We start from the raw sequence: 21112 nt of genomic DNA on the forward strand, positions 1-21112 counted from the left end.
CCATGACACAGAAGCTTGTGGGAGGTTTTATAAACAGGTATTTTACATCATATGTTGACATATACACACACACTTTAGAAGGAACTGTACTGGCATAAGGAGGTGGCAGTCAAACGCAAACCTTTAACATTCATAATTTCAAATAGTTTAGTTTACGGTCCAATCCTTTAGATTAAGGAATTATTGTCAGCTTTCTTCTAAAAGTTGGTATCCAAAAAACCAACCAACCAACCAACCAAACAAACAAACAAACAAAAAAAAAAAAACCCAGAAAACCAAAAAAAAACCCAGTTGACTGGAAGTAATTGATTTATTCATTTAAAACATTTTCTTGAAGCACCTGCTATGTTTCAAGTACAGAATTATGTGATAGGATCACAAAAAATAAAAACTAAACATTATTTGCCCTCAGAGTTTATATCCTATTTCATGAGTAAAAAATAAACAAACATGCACACTAACAACAAGTACATTTAAAACACAAAGTAAATAGTTATTTCCAAGGGGAGGCCACTAGCTAGTAAGAGGGATCAGGGTAAGCTTCCCATAGAAGGAGGCACTTTGATCAGAATACTGAAGGATAGCTAAGGAATTATATGAGTTAATAAGTGAGTGCATTCCAGCCATGGATTCCAGTTTGGTTGTAATATAAAGTATATATATTGTATAGTAATGTATATTAAACCACAAAAGTTAGGAGCCTGACTATGGAAGGCTGTAAATAATTTACATTTTGTTTCTAAAATAAAAAGGGAATTGAGAGCTTTTTTTTGAGCAGGGAAATGAGATGATGTCTGTGTAGTTTAGGAATACCAAGTTGTCAGTTGTGTGAAGGATGAATTGAAGAGGGATAAGAATAGAAGCAGAGAAAAAATTAGGATATTTTTTTCATAGCTCAGGTGACCTTAAGGTAATGGCAAGATGGAGAGAAAGGGATATGAGAGATGCTATGTAGAGAAACTTCATAAGACTTGGCAACTGACTGCTAGAAGGAGTGAAGGAAAATGAAGAGTTGAGAATGACTCCTAGAATGAGAAAACTGTAAGATGGATGGTGGTTCCCTTGAGAGAAATAAGGAAGTTGGGAGAAGGGCGGGTTGTGGGGAAATATGAATCCTGTTTTGGACACATTGAGCCTGAGGTGCTGAGGAAACATACAGTTGTAATATTCAATAAGAACCTGCTGATTCTAGACTAGTACTAAGGAGAGAGATTATGGCTAGATATAGTGATATGGAAATAATCAGTAAAAATCAAATGAGTTGAACTCTTAGTTCACCAAAATAAAATGAATACTGAGAAAAGAAACCCCAGGACAGATTGCTGGGGCACATCAACACAGAAGGGATGGGACACCAATTAATGATCCAGCAAAAGTGACTAAGGAGTAGCTAACTTGACTTCCTCAAGAACAGATCATGCCAGATTGATCTTTTTCCCTATTTTATAAAACTACTAAATTAGAAGCTTAAATTTAACTTTGGCAAAGCATTTGATTAAGTAACTATTCCCAATCTTTTAGGGGAAAATGATTATGGACAAGCTAATCATACAAAGAAATAAATTCATAACTAGTTGAATAGCAAAGCCTACTGTTAATAGTTCAATGTCAGTTTGGGAAATTTCCAGTAGAATGCCCCAGGATCTGTGCTTGGGCCTTTGTAAACATTTTTATAAATGTCTTAAATAAAGATATATATTAAATAAAGGTAAAAAGATCTTGACAGGTTAGAATATTGGTCTGAATTTTATAAGATGAAGTTCAATAGAGATAAAAATGAAGCCTTAATGTTCACAAGTAATGATGAGAGAGGCATGATTAACAGCCTGGAAAAGATCTGAGCATATAGTGAATTGCAAGCTAAATATGTATCATCAAGTATGAAGGGATGTCAAAAACCTAAAATACCAACGAACCAACTAATGTAGTCTTGTTTGTATTAAGAGAGTCTCTAAGATTCTCTTAGAAACTATTAGTTTCTAGGAATAAAGAAGTCATATATTTTTGTATTCTTTCCTACTTAGATTATACCTGGAGTTTTGTATTCAATTTTGGAGGTCCCATTTTGGGAAGGTACAATAACATGCTAGGAAGCATTCAGAGAAGAGCACTTAGAATGATGAAGGGCTTTTGTCCCAGAAGATATTGGAAAAGAATTCAAAAGATATATAGCTCTGTTGAGCTATCAAGATAATTACAGTGCTTAACTTACTCTGTGCCAGACACTGTATTAAGCACTGACAATTACTATCTCATTTGAATGTCAAACCCTAAAATGCAGATGATGTTATTATCCCCATTTACATTTGAAGAAACTGAGGTAAAAAGAGGTTAAGTGACTTGCTGAAGATCACATAGTCAATAAGTATCTGAAGCCGAAAATGAACTCAGGTTTTTCTGTATCTAGGCCTAGCACTCTCTTTGACACCACCTAGAAGTATTAGAATTGTTTTGTTTTTGATTCCAGATCATAGAACCAAGAGCAAACAATTTTTTTTCCCCAAACAATTAGGGCAGGCTATCTCTATAAAGAATTATCCTTCATATATGTTCGAGCAGATACTGGCTAACTGCTGTCAGAGGTATTATGCTGGGTTTTTGGTATAGTTTTTAGATATGGATTGAACTAAATGGTTGTTTATGTCTCATTTAACTCTAAATTGCAATTCTGAGAGATGACAGCAGAGAAAAGAGAGTTAGACATCAATGAGGAATGGAGGGATTGAAGGTCACAATAAGGATGAAAACTAGTTTTAGGAAGAAGCATGAGGAAGAAGAGAATGTTATGGTCAGATATAGGAGCTTCAGAGGTTTTGGTCATAGAGGTGGAACATTAATGGGTGATATAATCAAGGGTATTTTTGTATGCACTGGGAGATGAGAAAGTTGAAAAAATGTGAAATCAACACGTATATTGAAATCTTCAAATATAAGGGCTAGACTCAGGGTGGAGAAGTCTTAGCCAGATATCAAACTCCTTAAGAGGAGGAGAAGGAAGATAATTTAGGAGTAACATAACACCACTGGAGATGAATCAGGTAGATGGGCCAAATATCAAAAAAAAAGCAGACATTGTGACAGAGGGATTTGAAAAAGGAAATGGGGTACAAGACCTTCTATTGATCCAATGTGTGTTATGGAAACAGGACAGATGCATGTAGTACTGGAGAGGATGGGCAAAATGTACTGCTTTCAAAGGGAAGCCAAGTCTCATTAGTGTCAAAAGATGAAGTAGTGCAGAAGGAAAAAGCCTAGGACAAGCCAGTTTGTTATCAATAAGGGGATTCTAGAGGGTTTGATGGAGGGAAAGTACAAAACTGATTAGAGACTGGGGAGGGGCAAGAGTGAAGTGCATGCAGAAGAGAGAAAAGGGACAGCAGTAAAGTGGAGGAGAATGATTTTCAGTGATTTTTATCATTGGAATTAAGAGGGAAAGAGGTAAGAGCTTGCTAGACATAGGATGGAGATATTACACCTCTTACCTGGGGATTAACTAAAGAGAACTGTAAAAGCCAAAAGATTAAATAAGTTCCCTTCCCCTTTTAATTTTTATTTTAATAAGCAAAAATCCATCTCTCTCTCTCCCTCCTCCCCCATGGAAAGAAAAACAAAACTTTTTTTGAAAAATAAATTTATATTGTCAAGCAAAATAAATTCTGCACTGGACATAGGTGAAAAATTCTGCATTCATTCTGGACTGATCTTTCAGGAGCAAGCTTCCAAATGTTCTTTTGACTCATAGTCACTGTATTGATCAGAGAGTTCTTTCTTTCAGGAATTTTTCAAAGGTGTTTTTTACAGTGTTGCTACTATATAAATTGTTCTCCTGGTTTTACTTGACTCCAACAGCTCATGCACCTTCACAGATTTCACTGAAACCAACACTTTCATAATTTTCAAAAAAGGATAATAATATTCCATTACATTCATATATCACAGTTAGATGAATCATTCCCAATTGATGGGTATCTCCTTAGTTTCTAATTCATTGCTACTACAAAAAGAGCTCCTATTAATAAAGCCTCAGAATCCCTGAAAATTATTCTCCATATGCCTGATGATAATTCACAAAAACTGCACTGTTTATTTGCTCTAGACAGAAATTTCCCTTTATTCTTCTTGTATTTTCTCTCCAATGCTTTATGGAAAGCATTCTGTAAAGATGCAAATATTTTACTGAATGACACTAGACTTAGTTGCAGAAGCTTCTATAGCCGGCTGACATCTGAATTTACATATCCATATCATAGGCTAGAAAGTAGACCCTTCTCCTCTCTCCCAACAAATTAAAAGTTGTTAAAAATTAAGTATTCAACTTCATGGGACTAGCAGAATCTATGATAAATTTAACTCTATTTCCAAAACCCAACCAGATGAAATTGCTAGAACTATTGAAGGCTTTAGACATAATTAGAACTAAGTTTCACTTAATTCTGTATACATCCCTTCCAGTTTATTTTGGGCACATAACTAATTGAGAACATAGATGAATAGTTAACATTACTATATTACCATGGGCAAGGAGAAGTTGACCTACCTCTCTATAAATCCCAGTGTAGCATTTCCACTCTGCCTCCTATTCCATAGGAGGTAGGCTCCTGTTATCACCTGGCCTGCATGGAAGGGGGAAATGAGATGTGTTTATTAGTATTCTCTCTTCCTAATAACTCCAGTGGATGAAGAGGCCTCCTTAACTGTTTTGACTTCTCTATAAAAAAAGGGAATTAAAAAGTCAGTTATTCCCTGAGTTACTCAAAGGATACTAGTTAGGTTGAATATATATATATATATATATATAAAAGGCAAGTATGAGTGTGTGAAAATAGATTAAAAATAGATCAAAGGAACTTTTCCTTGTTTCCTAAGCTTATCTCAAATAGGTATTACATTTAAATAAGACACTTCTACATCAAGTAAACTCTTTACATACATTATTATACAAATTTAATTCTTATAACAACCTCTTGAAGTGGGATTAGTTTATTATTATAATTATTATTATGGAGAAGTATAGGGTTAATTCCCCATGTGACAGATGAAGCAATGAAAGCTAAGAAGACATCCTTTATTGGCCAGTATTATACAGCTATCATGATTCAAAGTCAGGTCTTCTAATTCAAGTCCAAAGCTTTTATTATATACATATTTAAAAAGTCCTAATGCCCCAGGGGAAAAGTTTGGCAGTACTTATCTAGGAAAAAAAAAATGATAGGGTACTACTGTTCCATGTCTGTCTACCTATGTGAAGCTTGAAAGGAAAAATGACGGTCAATAATTCTTGATCATCTTTGGTAATAAAGGGCTGAAGAGGTAGGGACAACTTCAGTACATTTGGGATTATTGGCATCAGGCCCCAGGAGTTGCAGTTGCTCTCTGAACCTTTTTTTGAATAGCTATAAGCATATTCCCCTTCCTTTAAGAGCCATATTCTAGGCAACAAGTTGTAGAGGGAAGTAATGCAAATAGCTTTAACCCTAGGTTTGGGCTTACTTAGGTGTGTTTTACATACTCATATGTCATATCTTTGAATGTCAACCTTTTAGAATCTTAATCTTTGATTCACTTAACCTTAAAGACCTGGTTCTACCTCATTTCACCAAATTTCTTGCCTCTATTCCTTATTCTTACATTATCTTAATTCTTTGGGACTTAATTTCTACATCTGTGAAATGAAAATAATGGTATTTATACTATCTTATGAACAAGATTATTGTAAAGGTTTACATAAGAATATTCATGTTGTAAACTATATAAAGCACTGAATCATTCTTGACTGGTAAACCATTTTCACCAAACCAGGTAATCTCTTTGGTTTTTAAACTGTTGGCTTATACCAAACCTTTAAAATCAGATTAGTTTCAGTCTAGCATTTTTAATCTCTTTTTTTTCTCCTCTGTATGTCATAGCCTTCCTCCTTGAAATTCTACAGTCTGGATTCTTGGACTACATTGCTTCTATTTCTCCAACTACTCATTGCACATCCTGTTCCTTCTTCCATTTGGTGATAGATGCTCCTTACAGCACAGCTTTCTACCCTTGTCTTTTTATGTACTCTCCTAAAGATTCATCCAATTTCATGACTCCAAATATCATCTGTATATGAATTGACCCTTATGTCTACATTTTTGGCTGATTTTAAATTCCAGTTTCATATCCCTAGTCTTAGATTTCTGATCACCTTAAACTCAAACATATATAAAATATAAACTCATCTTCCCTAAAACTACTTTCCCTTCCTGATTTTTCTATTTCTGTCAAAAGATATCATTCAGAAAGTCAGGCAAAATCTTTGAGAGGAGTCTTTAAATCTTCATTCTCTCTCCCTCCTTTCCCTCACCACATCATAGCAATTTTATCTTCTTGTCACCAAATCCAGATCCATTGTCATCATAGTAAATTAACCATGTAACTGAGTTTCAACTACTGTAGTCTGCCATATTTCTCAACCTAAAGCAGCTTTTTAATTCTACTCCATTTTGTACACACTGATAAATCCACATTCTTACCATTTTCACATTCCTAGTCAAAGATCTTTGGTTTCCCATATCTATTAGTGAAAATTCAAACTTCTTAACCAGGCAATTGAATTCCTCAACAATTTAGGCCCCACTTCTTTTCTTAACTTTTTCTCCCACTACTTACTTTACAATTCAGCCAGATTGATTTAAATACTCTCCCCTGCACAGGCCATAAACATTTCAGCCACCATGAATTTGCCAATTCCACTTTCCCTACTTGAAATACTCTTCCCAGCTATTCACATACTATTCAGTAAGATCTGGGGGAAGTCCTACTTCCAGTTGAGTTGACATTGACTTCTCCATCATGGATTATTAGAGATAGAAGGAATTTATGAGATCTAATCCAATCCCCAAATTTCAAAGTTTTTTCTACCACACCATTTGGTTATTTCTTATCTCTCTGATTATATAAAAAAAAAAGTTGTGATCTTTATATCTATATCTTTTAGTCTCACAAAATAATCACATGGACTATTCTCTATTTTCCAAGACCTACTTTTTTAAAACTCTTCAGAATTCTATAAGAATTGCTTAAAGCAGTTTTATTTTACAAAACTGTGGAGGAATTCAATTGCCCGGTTAAGCAGTTTGAATTTTCTTTTTCTTTTTTTTGCTAAAAGCAAATGGGGTTAAGTGACTTGCCCAGGATCACACAGTTAGGACGTGTTAAGTGTCTGAGACCAGATTTGAACTCAGGGCCCCCTGACTTCAGGGCTGGTGCTCTATCCACTGCACCACCTAGCTGACCCAATAGTTTGAATTTTTACTAATAGGTATGGGAAGCCAAAAGTCGTTGAATAAGAATAACATGAATGGTAAGAAAGTAGATTTATCAATGTATATAAAATGGACTAGAATGAAAAGCTATGAAGTTTGAGAGATATGGTCTGCTGCAGTAGTTGAAACTCACTTATATGATTAGTTTACTGTGATGGCAACAGATCTGAACAATGGATTTGGAGATTATGAGATATATAATTTGTCAACCAAAGAGCCTATTGCTGTATTTCTAAGTCGCCCACAATATCAATACAGCACTTAGTAGATATCCAAAGAACAACGATTAAAATAATGACTCAAAAAGGCTTCCAAAACTGAGAATGACTTATATTTATAACATACTTTAAAGATTGTAAAAGGCTTTCAGGATTTCCTCCCAACAACCTTAGGTGAGATGGTTTATTCAAGAATTACTATCTTCAATTTACAGATGAAGTAAGAAACTGATGTTATTTCTCTCCCATATTTTAAGTAATTTGTTCAGGTTAAACTATTCAGTATTTGAGGTAGTATTTGAACTTAATAAAAGCCTTTTGAGTATCCACTATGCCCTCTTGCCCCAAATCAATAAGAGCACAACAGACAGGAATAATATGTACATTCCTTTTTATTTAATACAACACAGACACGTGACACATATAAAAGAAAAAAAGGAACACTCATGTAAAAGGGCCCTGCCACAAATGAAGGACAGGAAACATCTACAGCTGAATCAAATAAGGCTCCTGTTTTAAAACAGGGAACTGCTAGCTATGTCTGGAATATGAGCAAGGCTGTTGCAAAAAAATAAAACAAAACAAAATAAAAAACAAAATCCCTGCACTGTTTGGGGCATATCCATTGAGTTAATTTGCTACTTTCACAGATTTGCATTTAGAAATGTTCAAGCCCTTTTGTCCCACTAAAAGACACTAGAATGTTACAGGATGACTAATGTTTTATAAAATAAAACTGCTTTAAGCATTTCTTATATAGCTCTGAAGAGTTCTTAAAAGTAGATCTTTGAAAATGGAGATTTATTTTGTGAGAATAGAAGAATCTTTAATTAAAGTAGATCTTTAATATTAAGCTTCCCAAGGTTTAGATTCTATCCTGCACAACTAAGAATGCAGGTGGCAGTGGGGTAGTGGGAAGAGGAGGTTTAACTTCCTACTAGTAATCTGGTAGCTAGCATCCAATCAACTATCAGAAAGGATAAAATGGAAATACCTATGCTCAGTGCAGGGTTTTAATAGCAGCAGTTTGTTCATATTCCCACTCTAACAAGAGCTGGAAAATTAAGCAAGCACCAGGTTGTCTTGAAAAGAGCCTTATACACACACATTATGCACACGCACTCACACGCACATACTTACACACACACACCCACACACACCCCCATACAAATACACAAATCATCACCACCCCCCTTTATTTAATTTTTTTTTTTACTAAAATAATACAAAAAAGGGAGACAGGTATATTTACAAAAATCCATGGCTGGTACAGTACATAATTTTTAAGACACACTAAATGCTACAATCTTTCAGGTCCTGAGATTATTACAAAAATCAAATCAAAGCTTGTGTTCAGGTCCAGTTTTTAAAGGAGAGAAAAAAATAAAAACAAAATATTAAGTCACACACTTTAGAATTACAGTATCCCTTCAACTTAGCAAAATGCATCTCCCTAATAAATAAGCACAATATAGTAATCAGTGCCTATCAACAAGAGCGACTGCAATAGATTATTCAGGCCCCTTCCTTCAAGGTTGTTTTTGAAGCATGCTGGTATCATATACAAATGTGGCTGGAGAAAGAGGAAAATGTACTCTGAAGATAAGTTTCTCTGGGGGAGGGAAGGAAAAGGGTATCAGAGGTGGAAAAAAAGACATCATGAAGTTACATCCTGCTTTTCTTTCATAAGCAAAGGTTTCTTCCCAACATCAATATTCACATGCCTGAGGGGTAAAGATGTTAGGTGACCCTGAATAAAAAGCTGAGCAGGATAATTCAAAGAAATTATAATGTATTTTTTACAATTTTTACAAATGTGCATTACCCTTTGCTAATAAGAAGAAGCGATGGATGCGTCCTGTGTGTGTGTTGGGAGTGGGGTAAGATGGTTAATGATTTTTTAGGTCCTTAGGAAGGTTTTAAGAAATATTTGTAATTTGGGACAAAAAAACTGTTCAGCAGCCAGATTTCATTTCCTCAGCCTTATAGCTAAACTTGACAACTATAAGCAGGCAAACACCCTTGGAAAGCCTTCCAGCTTTGCATATTCTCATTTATTAGAGAATAATTTGCTACTTTTGCTCAAATATACAGCTAAATTTTGAAAAAAAAAATTGAAAGTGGTGGTAAACACAGGATACTGCAGTTTAAACCCTTTCACTGGGAACTGGCCAGTGAGTAATGGACCTAAATTACATTCTCTAATTCTGAAAAGTCTGTTAGCTATATTGTTGTAAAGATTATATGCTAAACCAATGAAGCTCACTGAGGTCTACTGAAATTATGTAGGTATATTCAGGCTTAAAAATAATGTATCAAAAAGCTAGTGATCAAACACCCAGCTAGTCAATTACATTAAGTAGTAATTGCTAAGAGAAGCAGTTCCCATCAACTAATGTCATCCCTACTTTTTACCGAAGAAGTTATCAATGTCTTAGGTAGTTATGCAAGACAAAAAACAGTAGAATTAAAAAAAAAATTAGGAATTCTAGATGTTGGGATACATTAAATGCCAAAGCTGAAGTATAGTAGATTGGGCTAATGGAGATAACATACAGAAAAGACATGGCTAGCCTGCTTCATGTTGTTGCAGACTTCAAAATATTCTTTGAAGATGATAACAGTTTAATAAATTTATAGGCTTTTAAAAAGAAAATTATTTTCAATCTGCCCTGGAGTAATGAATGGTATCTTATCTTTCTAAAAAATTTTTTTTAATAAATTAGTATAACTTGTAAAAAGTTGACTGAAAACAGTACAATTCAACATTTATGTCACCACTATAACTAGGTAACTAGGGTGTCTGAGAACAAAGGAAAAAAAATCAATATTCCCAAAGGTAGTTCTGGGAACTCAACAGGTCTGTTGGAAACAGTTCTCCAAAAAACATAGAGATTGAGCAATTCTATCCATTTCAAGGACTGGATATGAAAGAGGCAAAACTTTAAGAGCAATAAGAGCCTCCAGGAAAAACTGCACCTCAACTTCTAAGAAAAGAACAAATCTGCCAATTGCTTTCTCCCAGACAATAGATGTCACCATCATTACTTATAACAGCTGAGAAACCTGCTTTTCTGCATTATAAAAGTAGAAAAGAAAAAATCTTAGTCAATCACTAAGACCAAGTAACTTCTTTAAATCCTGGACACAGATACCTACATAATTACACCTCTCTTCTCAACAGGCATACTTCATATGTTTAGCTAACAGCCTGGAAAAATGCCAGAAATTCTGATAAATGAAATGGAAATCCATTGAAAGTAGAGTAGGTAAAAGCAGTAGGACATGAGCTAAAACAAAGGTAGATGTTTCTATCACTAAAATTTACTTTTCAACAATAGTTTTTCAGGACATGCAAAAGAATATAATTTCACTGTAGGACATATGAATCTAGTGATTTACTAAAACCATTTTAAATAAACTCATAAGAAAAACAGTTCTGGTCTCCCAATATAGTGCCTTAGCAAGGTACAAAGAATCTTTACAAATTCCTCAACTAAGATGTGAATACTACTTCTCTGGATTACATTTTGGACAGTAGTCTTTGCTTTGGAATCGAATAGAAAGAGTATATTGTTAAAATTTTATTCTGGAGAGACAATGCGCCAGTTGAATTGATGGGACTTTTTAATCACAACAAAGATTAGAAAATATGAAAATATTATTAATGGGAAAATAGGAAGGACAAGAATTATGGATTCAGTTTCCATATTTTCATATGTTATACAGAAACAAAACTCTGGCTTTTTGATTCAGTTTTGCAGAAAATATGCCTCATTATTTGAAACATTCTCAGCATTAAGCATTCTACTGAAATAATTTTAGTTCAACAACCCAAAGCCATTCTGTGATATTAACTACACTCTGGCACCAGTGAAAGGGTTTGCATTTTGTTTTTTAATACAAAGTTCACATTTCAAGGTTAAACAAAGCAGAATTTCTCTCTTTTTTCCTTGAAAAACACACATTCAACAAAACCTTTTGCCTTAAATCTTTGGGTAGAAGTCTAACATGTTATTTGAAGAATGGGAAAAAAGGAAGAAGTTATATAATACTGGGAAACAAAGAATACACTTATCTGCATAGTTGATATTAGTGAAAACTAAGGCTTTATCTGGAAAAAAAAAAGCAACAAAACAGCAATCAAAAAAGATCAGTTTTTAATCGCTAGAGCCAAACTAATTGGTCCTTGGAAAACTTTGCAAGCTAAACCAGATGTTTTGCTTGACTTGGGCCCGGGGTGCTCTCCTGATTTATTCTGGCTAGATGGCCTATATTCATCTCCTTCACTCTCTTGACTGACCCTGATCACAGGCTACAGTCTGAACTCTACAAACATACCCTAATGGCAATTACTCAGCATTTTTACTGTTACTCAAATCTGTACTTCCTACTGAGGTTTTATGATGATTAGAAATATATATATATATTTGCTACTTAAGAAATAAGGATGAAGAAAAAAGAAAAACATGATTTGATTTTCTCCTTTAAGGTGGGAAAAACATACTTATATTCCCTATTCATGAAAGAGAAGAATACCTATATTCTACCTCTCTTCCATATTCCTGTGTCCCACATAGCCAATGCAATACATTTTGGGCTTTTCTGAGAACAGAGAAGCAGAACCTTGTCACCAATGGAGAAGGGAGTGTATAGAGCTGGTTATGCACCTGACAAAGTTACAAGATCGAAGTGCTTGTCACTTCAGTGCAAAGCTGGCTAGGCACTCTACCCACCAAAATAAAACTGTGTTACAGGTGAGCCTGTTTGCCTGTGTAAAATGAAGACTCATTATGTTCATTCCTAGAAAGATCCATTATAAATTGTCTCCCAAATTCTTCTCATCTTTAAAGTTAAAATCCTACCAATCTCTTAAAAAAAAAGGAGTTTGGTCTAACAAAATTAGCTCTAGAAGAAGAAAATAGCTACCTTTCAAGACTATTATTAACCCCCAAAATAAGTCAATTATAAACTTAATTCATTTGCCACGTCTCAGCCCAATATCTTATAGCCATTTTGTTGATGGCAATGTTAACTTGTTGTATTGACAATTCAGTTACAGGAAGCAGTAGAGTATGGTGCCACTGTTATACATTCTATTTTTTTTTTTTTAAAGAAAGTTTTAATCTTTAGAAAATAATCAGATTATATAAGCTTTTAAACTATTTTGGGGTTTCCCAAATTCATATCTATTTCCACAACTTTACAAAAAACACTCTTCAGATATATGATACCACTTACTGTGCAATAAATCAATAAATGTATTTCAGTTCAAACATAAATATTTCTTTCTCACCAGGAATAAAGAGAGTATATTAAAATATCAAATTCGGGAATAGATTAGACTTTCATTGATTTTTTCAAAATGCTAAAAATGTTATGACAATTTTTGACCCCATGATGGAGGAACAGTTATTCAGCCTTTACAAGAAAACAGTAATAATACTTTGCATTTATGTAGGAATTTTAGAGAAACTAAAAATTCTTTTGAAATATTAAAGTTTCATAATATCCCTGGGAGGTAGGTGAAGATTATTATACCCAATTTTCTGATGGGTAATCTGAGGCACGAAGGTTAAATGATTTTCTCCTAAACACAAAAAACCAATGACAATGCTTATGACTGAACCCAGGAGACCTGATATCTGTTCTAACTATATAATGCTACCAGGAACTGTTCCTTTATTCCTCTCCTCACCCTTAGCTTCCCTTCTACCCCACCCCAAGTTAAAAATTTTAAAAAGAGAATTTACTGACTACATTAGAGAAGGAAAACACTGGATTCACAAATTAATTCATCTCAAACTTTCGACCCAAAATAATGAATTCCTTTATAAAAGTAAAATGTACTTCTTTGTTTTTAATAGTTACATAGAAGAATTTTAGCTATGGGAACATATATGCTTCTTGAATCAAAGGACAACTTTACATTGTCCTGAATCAAGAGCAACATAATGACTGCCTCCTCCCAATCCCCAAAAAGGATCCCTTCTAAACATAGAGTTGGGGAGTTTCATTGTAATTGCAATCTTCAGCATCTAAACCTTTCATAATTGTAATTTTATTATTTTTAATACATATGTAGCTACGTGATTTTTTTAAACTCTATTTTTTAGAAGAAAATTTAGCGTCCCCCTCCCCTTATAATAGAAAAACATTCACTTCCCTCAGAGACTGTTTAGATATAAAACACCAAATCTAATTTATAGTAGTTTTGCTTTACTCCATACTGAAATGTACCCAATCACTTTAATGTATAAACCCCTTGTTGTTCCAATACTTCAACAACTGAACATTACTCGTAGCAAAATCTGAAGTGCCTAAATAACCTAATATATCTAGTAGTGGACAGCAAGTATATTGTTTTTACTCCATTTGTGACAAGAACCTACATAGAATTGTCAAAAATAGACTTATGAATGTTCTTTTCCAAAGTATATTCACAAGCATCAACACAAAGCAGCAGTTATTACCATCTGGAAACATGATTCCCAATTACCTATTTCTATTGATTACCCATTTCTTAAAAGCAAGAGTGTTGGAGGAGAGTGTTCAGAAAGGATGCAATGGTAGTAGCTCCTAGTTTTTATAATATGTATATGCATATATACACATATATATGCATAATATATATAATATCTTACACATATAGCCACATACATATTAGGAAAAGGAAAAGTATTTCAACATGATGTCACCTTGGCAAATTTACGATTTCCTTCCCAAATCCCTGACTATTCAGCCTGCACTTTAGGATCTCTGAGAACAGCTTCAAAAGGGAAAAAAAAAGAAAAGAAAAAAAAGGCACTTAACAAAGGACAAAGGCCTGAACAGAGCATATCTTAGAGGGGACAATAATAAGCATTTTGCAAGTGTAGAGACTGATTAAAATTCAACAACATTTTGCTTTTTTCCTCCTTAAATTTTTATAAAATAAAAATTGCATAATATTAGTCATTTACCTACTGCATTTGTTTTCTGCTTCATTATTAAAAAAAAAAACAACAACCAGAAATAACAATAACAACCAAAAAAAAATCCTTGAGATTAAGTGTTCCTATTAACAACTTCAGTTCAGCAGAAATTGGGGAGCTGAAGTATAGGAAGATTTCTCAAGTTTGGTTTGACTACAAATTTTATTTAATTCTATTTCCATCTTTTAAAATAAGTTCAAAATCCAAACAATCAAAAATAGAATAGAGGGACCACTGTGCTTTCATGGTACACTCTCAAAATAAAATATCCCATTTCTATCCATGAGCAAAATTCTACTATGATCCCCTCTCCCAATTAAAGAACTGTAAACTAGATTAAAGTTTGCTAATACAGTCAAAGTTCATTTTACAAATGTAGCAGCAAATGTGATAGACAGTTGGAGTCCTAAAAGATGATCCCCAGGAATATACAGTTCTTTTAATAAATGGCAGTCTGAGACAATTATAGGATATCTCTATTTTAACTTCCAGAAAGTGTCTTGTACCAAGTGGAGGTCCAAGGAGATATGATAATGGGTATAGGAAAGAGACTAAAGGTATCTGCCCCTCCCAAACCCTGGGTAGTAAACAATTTATATCTGCTTTGGGGAAAAAAAGATCCTGGGTTAAAATTCACTTCTAATAGATTTTTATTAAACAGATGTCAAACCCACAGCATTCTTCATACTACTGATTCTGTTTCTCCCTTTACTTGATGATAGAATAAACCCCATCCAACTTCCCTTATTAAAAAAACAAACAAACAAACAAACAAACAAACCCATAAATTTGGGCTACTAACATCCATCACAGGGGTGGTAGGCATGGAAGAGTATATAAACATGATCATCTGACTTCCTGATCCTGAGAAAGGAATTGTGTAATTCAAGATTAACCTGGCTTTTTTCCCCCAGGTTTCACTGAAAAATTTTAAATTATTTTCTCTGGATCTCTCAAGTACATGAGAAGGCATTATTATAGGGTTATCTTTGACATTATTGCTTGCATTTATTTTGGAGGCTCTGAGTGAGCTTGACACTTTGCTCCCATACAGTCCCCAATCTAAAGCTCAGTGCTGTTCAGTCAAGAAACAGCTGTACTGGCTATTATTGCTTGTGAATACTGAGGATTCCTTTTTATGTACAATAACAGCTTATATATCATTGAAGGCCATTAAAAATATAAGACAGTTGAAAATAAACAGTTTAGTCTTCCTGAAACAAGAACCCTACTGAGTGGGATTCAGTTAAATGTGCTAACTCTCCTTTTGCATTAGGGCACTGCTTTTTTTCTTACAGAAAAACACTCTTCCTTTCAAAGAAATGTGGAATCTACTAATGTTCTTTCCAATAATGTAACATATTCAAAAATCACAAAAATCTGATCCTTGTTTAAGTACAAAAGTACAATATGACCTACAAGTCCTTATACACCAGTGCTGAAAATAGTCATATGAATTGAATATCTTTTCAAGTATGACACACTGTACAAATGTACAATGACAAGAATAAGGGGGTGATTTCAACATTATAATCTAAGTATAAAAATGCATTTATCTATGGGCAGAAATTTATAATTATATGTATCTAGGTGTGCACTGGCCTTCTAACTCATATTGTACAATATTTTAAAACGTGGGGAAATAGAACAGAGTATGGTATGGTTACTTATAATGGTTTTTTTTTTTTTTTTTAATCAAAGATCTGAAAAGAACCTTAAAGAGATTAAAGACTGAATACAATGAACCCTGAATGCTTCTGAACCCTAAAAATAAGGATTCTTCAGATACTTCAGTCCTTCAAATACTTTTGTTAGTGGATATGAAATAACATCTGGGAAAATAATTCATAATTCTATTGTCAGTCAGACACAGGGAAGTCAAAGAAATCAACATGGCATGATTTAACATTAGTTAATTCAGTAAGTATGAGTATTAAAGTGTTTCTACTATGAAATTTGAAGTGATGTTATTTTAGTATGTCATGGCACAATTAACAGAAGTAGCAAGCTTACTAATACTCTGAAAGCCCTAACCTTCTTCACAGGTAGCTAAACTTAAAACAAAAATCTTGTAATATTCATTCAAACAGATACAAATAGAGAAATTCTTTGAATTAATTTCATATTTGCCACTAAATTTAGTGAATACAAGCAAAATGCTGACAATACTAAAATGTATGAAATAGTAGAAAAATATCTCTACTATAAATTTAATTAAAACTTAATTCATATTAATTTAGCCCTAGACTCTCTGTCAGCAACTTCTTCCAAATTCTTCCAAAATGCCTATTAGGATTGAGAAAACACTCCCATATGCATCATGGTAACCTAAATTCTTAGGTTTACAGAAGTGAAACAAAGTCTTTATCAGTGAGTCAATTTAAATTAATCTTTTCCCTAGATTATGATCAATCTCAGATATTCAGTTACTTGTTTAAAAAGATGTTTTTTGTCACAATGTAAAGTCAATATGACTTTAAAATAAAAAATCCAGGTACAAATGTGGCAATTTAATAGTTTTGTAGGCAACAAGAAACTTTTTATATAAAGGAAAATCAGGGTCTGGGTAAGCATATGTACTCTCATAAACCTAAATGAACTATGTGACATGATTTCCCATGAATAAGAGATAGGAAATCTTTTTATCAGAATTCTAAAGCTCAATGAATGATTTTATTTTAGGTTACTCTGTCATTTATTATACAAATATATTGAATACAAAAGCCTTTACTTCTGAGCACAGCTAAAAATATGAAAAACATGGCTTTTAAGAAAACTAAACTTCAAGCAAAGAAAACAGAACAATGTTGTTTGTTTTTTAAAATTCAAACCAAAAACCAAAGTCAAATTAAACCAAACAAATCATATTTTCCTCCATGTGCCCACTCAAAATCCTCTGCCACTGGTGATGTGTTCATATGGAAGTAGAGCCAGTGGAGGAGTCTCAAATCTTCAGATTAACTCTCCTGTTAGAACTTCTAGCTATGAGACTTTAGGATCTTGACAATAAACTAGGCATTTAGAATTTTAGCAGGAGAGATGGGCTGTAAAAATCTTCACAAAAATTCCTTACTATACATAATGATACTAGACCCGATGTTCTCTTAGGTACCATGAATTAATTTTTTAATGCTGACTTATAACACTCAAAATATGACTGCCACACAAAATGGCTGCTGAAGAACCATTATATTATAAATACACTGATTACTGTCTAAATCAAAAGTTAATCTGAAGTACCACTATTCAAACAAAAAAAATTAGTTAACTCTGTAAACTAATTGTGAATTTAGGTTAAAGAGAGTCACAAGTCATATTATTAGACTAGCAAAGACTGAGACCACACAGTGGGAATTGTCCCTGGGGGTTTCCCACCTTTTGGAAGAGAAAAATATAACAGTAGCTATATTAAAAAAAGAGTGGAAATTAAGAATTGACCAATTAATAGCAGACAAATAAAATACCAGCCAAAATTCATTAAGTACCTGTGTCTAAGGGGAAAGTGACCCTTTGATAAAAGGGGAAAATCTTTACATTTGAACTGATAAGAGCAAGAGAGACTCCATTTTCTTATTATCTTTTTAAAAATCTAGATGATTTAATACTACCTATCACTGTGCTAAAATAAGTTTCTGGAGAGGGATTATTATTATTCCTCTTTCCTGCAGCATCCTCAGTCCACTTTGTATACTGTTCTACATGGAAGGATTACTACATGCTGGAGATCCTGCATCAGTAAAGAAGGTTCAAGTTTGATCAGGATTTTTGAGGATATAGTAGTAATTTACTATTCTGTATCAGACACTGGACATGTTAATGGGTTCTCTGTGGCAAATTTATTATTTGCTGCATAGGCCACTCAAGCAGATGTAATTATTATTCCTGATAACCTGATCTAATTTCAGATATATTGGACTAAAATATTTTCTCTTATTATGAAATTATATCTGCACCCAGAGTGGTCTGGCCCCAATCCCCAGGATGGATGAAATTCACCCCAATCTATTCAAATTCCTCTTCCTCCCCTGGGGAAAATCAAGTTTGTACTCTGTGGGTTTGACAACTGAATCACTTTAAAGCCAGTTAGAATTGTAACTATGTCTTTCTATAGAAGAGAACAAGGTCTCTAATTTTGCACAAAAGCCTTTCTTCCTCCTGCACCTGGCTTTGATCAAGTATTGTTTTTCTTTTCCTTTTCCTCCTCACCACAGTGCTTGGGACTAGAGAATGTAAACATTGACAGAAACAGCAGCCCTGTGACCACATAAGTACTTTCCCATCAGGTAGATCCCATCAGCCAATCAAGTGTTCCAACTCCTTTGCTAGCTGGAAAGTCACTGAGTTTTCCGTTGTAATTTAGTGTCCCCTTTACTTTGGCCTCCATCTGAAAAAGAAAAAAACAATGGGCCAGTGAGTAGAAAGAAAGAATTTAGACAAACCAAAAAAAAAATTTTTTTTTTAAATTGCAGGCAAATATACTAAGGTATTTGTAACAGTTTATTTCTGCATCAGTGACTCATACCTTAAAATAGAATGTTTAAAGTAATTAAGATCAAAATAGATAACAACTGAAACATGGAGATAAAAAGACACTGAAGGATTTTTTTTTTAAATGTCAAATGGATGAATTTACATTTGAAGTTCAAATAATTGTAAACATGCCACTTACAGAGGCAGTTGGTAGCACATGGGTGGATAACTGGGCCTGGAGGGCCCTGAGGTCAAATCTAGGCTCAGATATGATTCTGGGAAAGTTATTCAACCCATTTGCCTCAATTCCCTAAACTGTAAAATGGGAATAATGATGATGATGATGATGATGATACCCACCTCTCAAGGTTGTTGTAAGGATCAAATGAGATACTATCTGTAAAATGTTTAGCAGAGTGTGTAGCACATAGACATGCTCCATATAAATGCTTATTTCCTTCTCTTTCCAAGATGGTAATGAAGGAATATAATGAATTACAAAGCACATATTGGGCAAGCAATTTGATTCTATTCATTTATTCATTTGTGATTACATTTAATTTCTATTAATTTTACAATGTTGACACTGTAGGGATTTATAAGTCATAATGAGTCTTTTATTTAACTATGTGTAAACAAGACACATGAAGGATAAACTGAGGATAGCTTCCTCTAAGAGAAGACATTAACGGGAAGGAGGAGTAAGAAAGGAGTCTTCCAGAGGATGGAACTTTAGGAGGCAGTTCAAGGAAGCCAGGAAGTAAAGATGAGGAGTGAAAAGCATCCCTAGCACTAGGACAGCAAGGAGAAGGCAGTGGTTATGTGTGAGGAATAGCAAGGGTCTTCATAGCAACAGGATTTCAAAGCACTTGGAGAGAAAGATGTAAGGGCTTTAAAAGATAAAGGATTTTGTATTTGATGCTAGAGGTAATAGGGAGCTACTGAAGCTTAATTAGTTAGAGAGTGATATGGTCAGATACGTATTTTAGTAGATCAATTTGAGAGACAAGAGAAAGATGGATCGGAGTGAGGAGAAGCAGGGAGACCAAAGAGTGGACTATTGAAATAGTTTTGGGCACGAGGGGATGAGAGTCTGGAGAAGAGAAGGAGCATACACCAATAATTAGGAAGGGAGAGCTGCAAAGACTTGACCACTTGTTGGGTTTGGGGGGAGGAGAGTAAGGAATAGGACTTTGTAAGCTAGGCTGTAAGTCTGGGTTAACTGGAAAGATGATGGTTCCTTAGAGAGTAAAGATAAAAAGAGGTAAGGTCTTGGTGGGGGACAACATAATGAGTTCAGTTTTGAAGATGCTTATTTTCTGGACATTCAATTCAAGATGTAGAAAAGTAGGAAGCTGGAGATGGAAGACTGGAGGCCAGCAGAGAGGGAGATTTGAGAGTCATCTGCATAGAGATGATAATTAAAACCATGGGGGCTAATCAGATGAAGTGAAAGAAGAATTAAGCAGGCAGAGATTCTATTAGGTTACTTTTATATCAAGGGGAATGAAGACGCTAAAAAAGTAAGTTTGAGAGAGGGCAGAAAGAAGGACCAGACCATTGTCCTTAATGGAAAAATATCAGTGAAGATTGTCAGGTATATGACACAGTAAAAGGGGAAAGGAATAAGAATTTATTTATATTGTGCCTTTTAAGTGCCAGGCATTGTGTTGTGCCCTTTTAATCAATATCTCATTTCATCTCCTGGAAGACAGATAGGTACTGTTATTCACCTCCATTCTATAGCAGAGGAAAAAACTGAGGTATATAGAGGTTAAATGACTTGTACTAAGATCACACAATTAGTGTCTGTGGCCAAATTTGAATTTAAGTCTTTCTGACTCTAGTCCCAAGCGCTCTAACCATTGTGCCACTAGCTGCCTTGGAAATAAAAGCAAAAACAAACAAACTGTTTTACTATGACAGTATAAAAATCAAGTGTTTCTTTATTTCTAGGGAAAAGTTATAACAAAGTAAGAATTACTTATCAAGTTTGTATGTGAAATATAGTGCTGAAGACATCACTATTCTATATGTTTTTTGAAATCACAAAGAGAAAGCAATACTATAAAAAGTGTGTGTATTTAACCTATATATTAAGTGTAAAAATCATAGAATGATAAGGGACTTTTCAAATGTATTTTATTTAGGC

General features: G+C 34.0%; 1 protein-coding gene across 2 annotated transcripts in view; it reads right to left on the reverse strand.

Annotated features, from left to right (window-relative positions):
- Positions 1 to 291: 291 nt before the first annotated feature.
- The window catches only part of UBN2 (ubinuclein 2), a 128190-nt gene continuing 107369 nt past the window's right edge, over positions 292 to 21112 (reverse strand). For both annotated transcript variants that reach the window (XM_051963606.1, XM_051963607.1), the window contains one exon: positions 292 to 18874. In XM_051963606.1, the coding sequence (XP_051819566.1) occupies positions 18825 to 18874 (50 nt within the window). In that variant the 3' untranslated portion in view covers positions 292 to 18824. The remainder of the gene's footprint in view (positions 18875 to 21112) is intronic.

The sequence above is a fragment of the Antechinus flavipes genome, chromosome 5 (assembly GCF_016432865.1).
Source record: "Antechinus flavipes isolate AdamAnt ecotype Samford, QLD, Australia chromosome 5, AdamAnt_v2, whole genome shotgun sequence".
Taxonomy (NCBI): domain Eukaryota; kingdom Metazoa; phylum Chordata; class Mammalia; order Dasyuromorphia; family Dasyuridae; genus Antechinus; species Antechinus flavipes.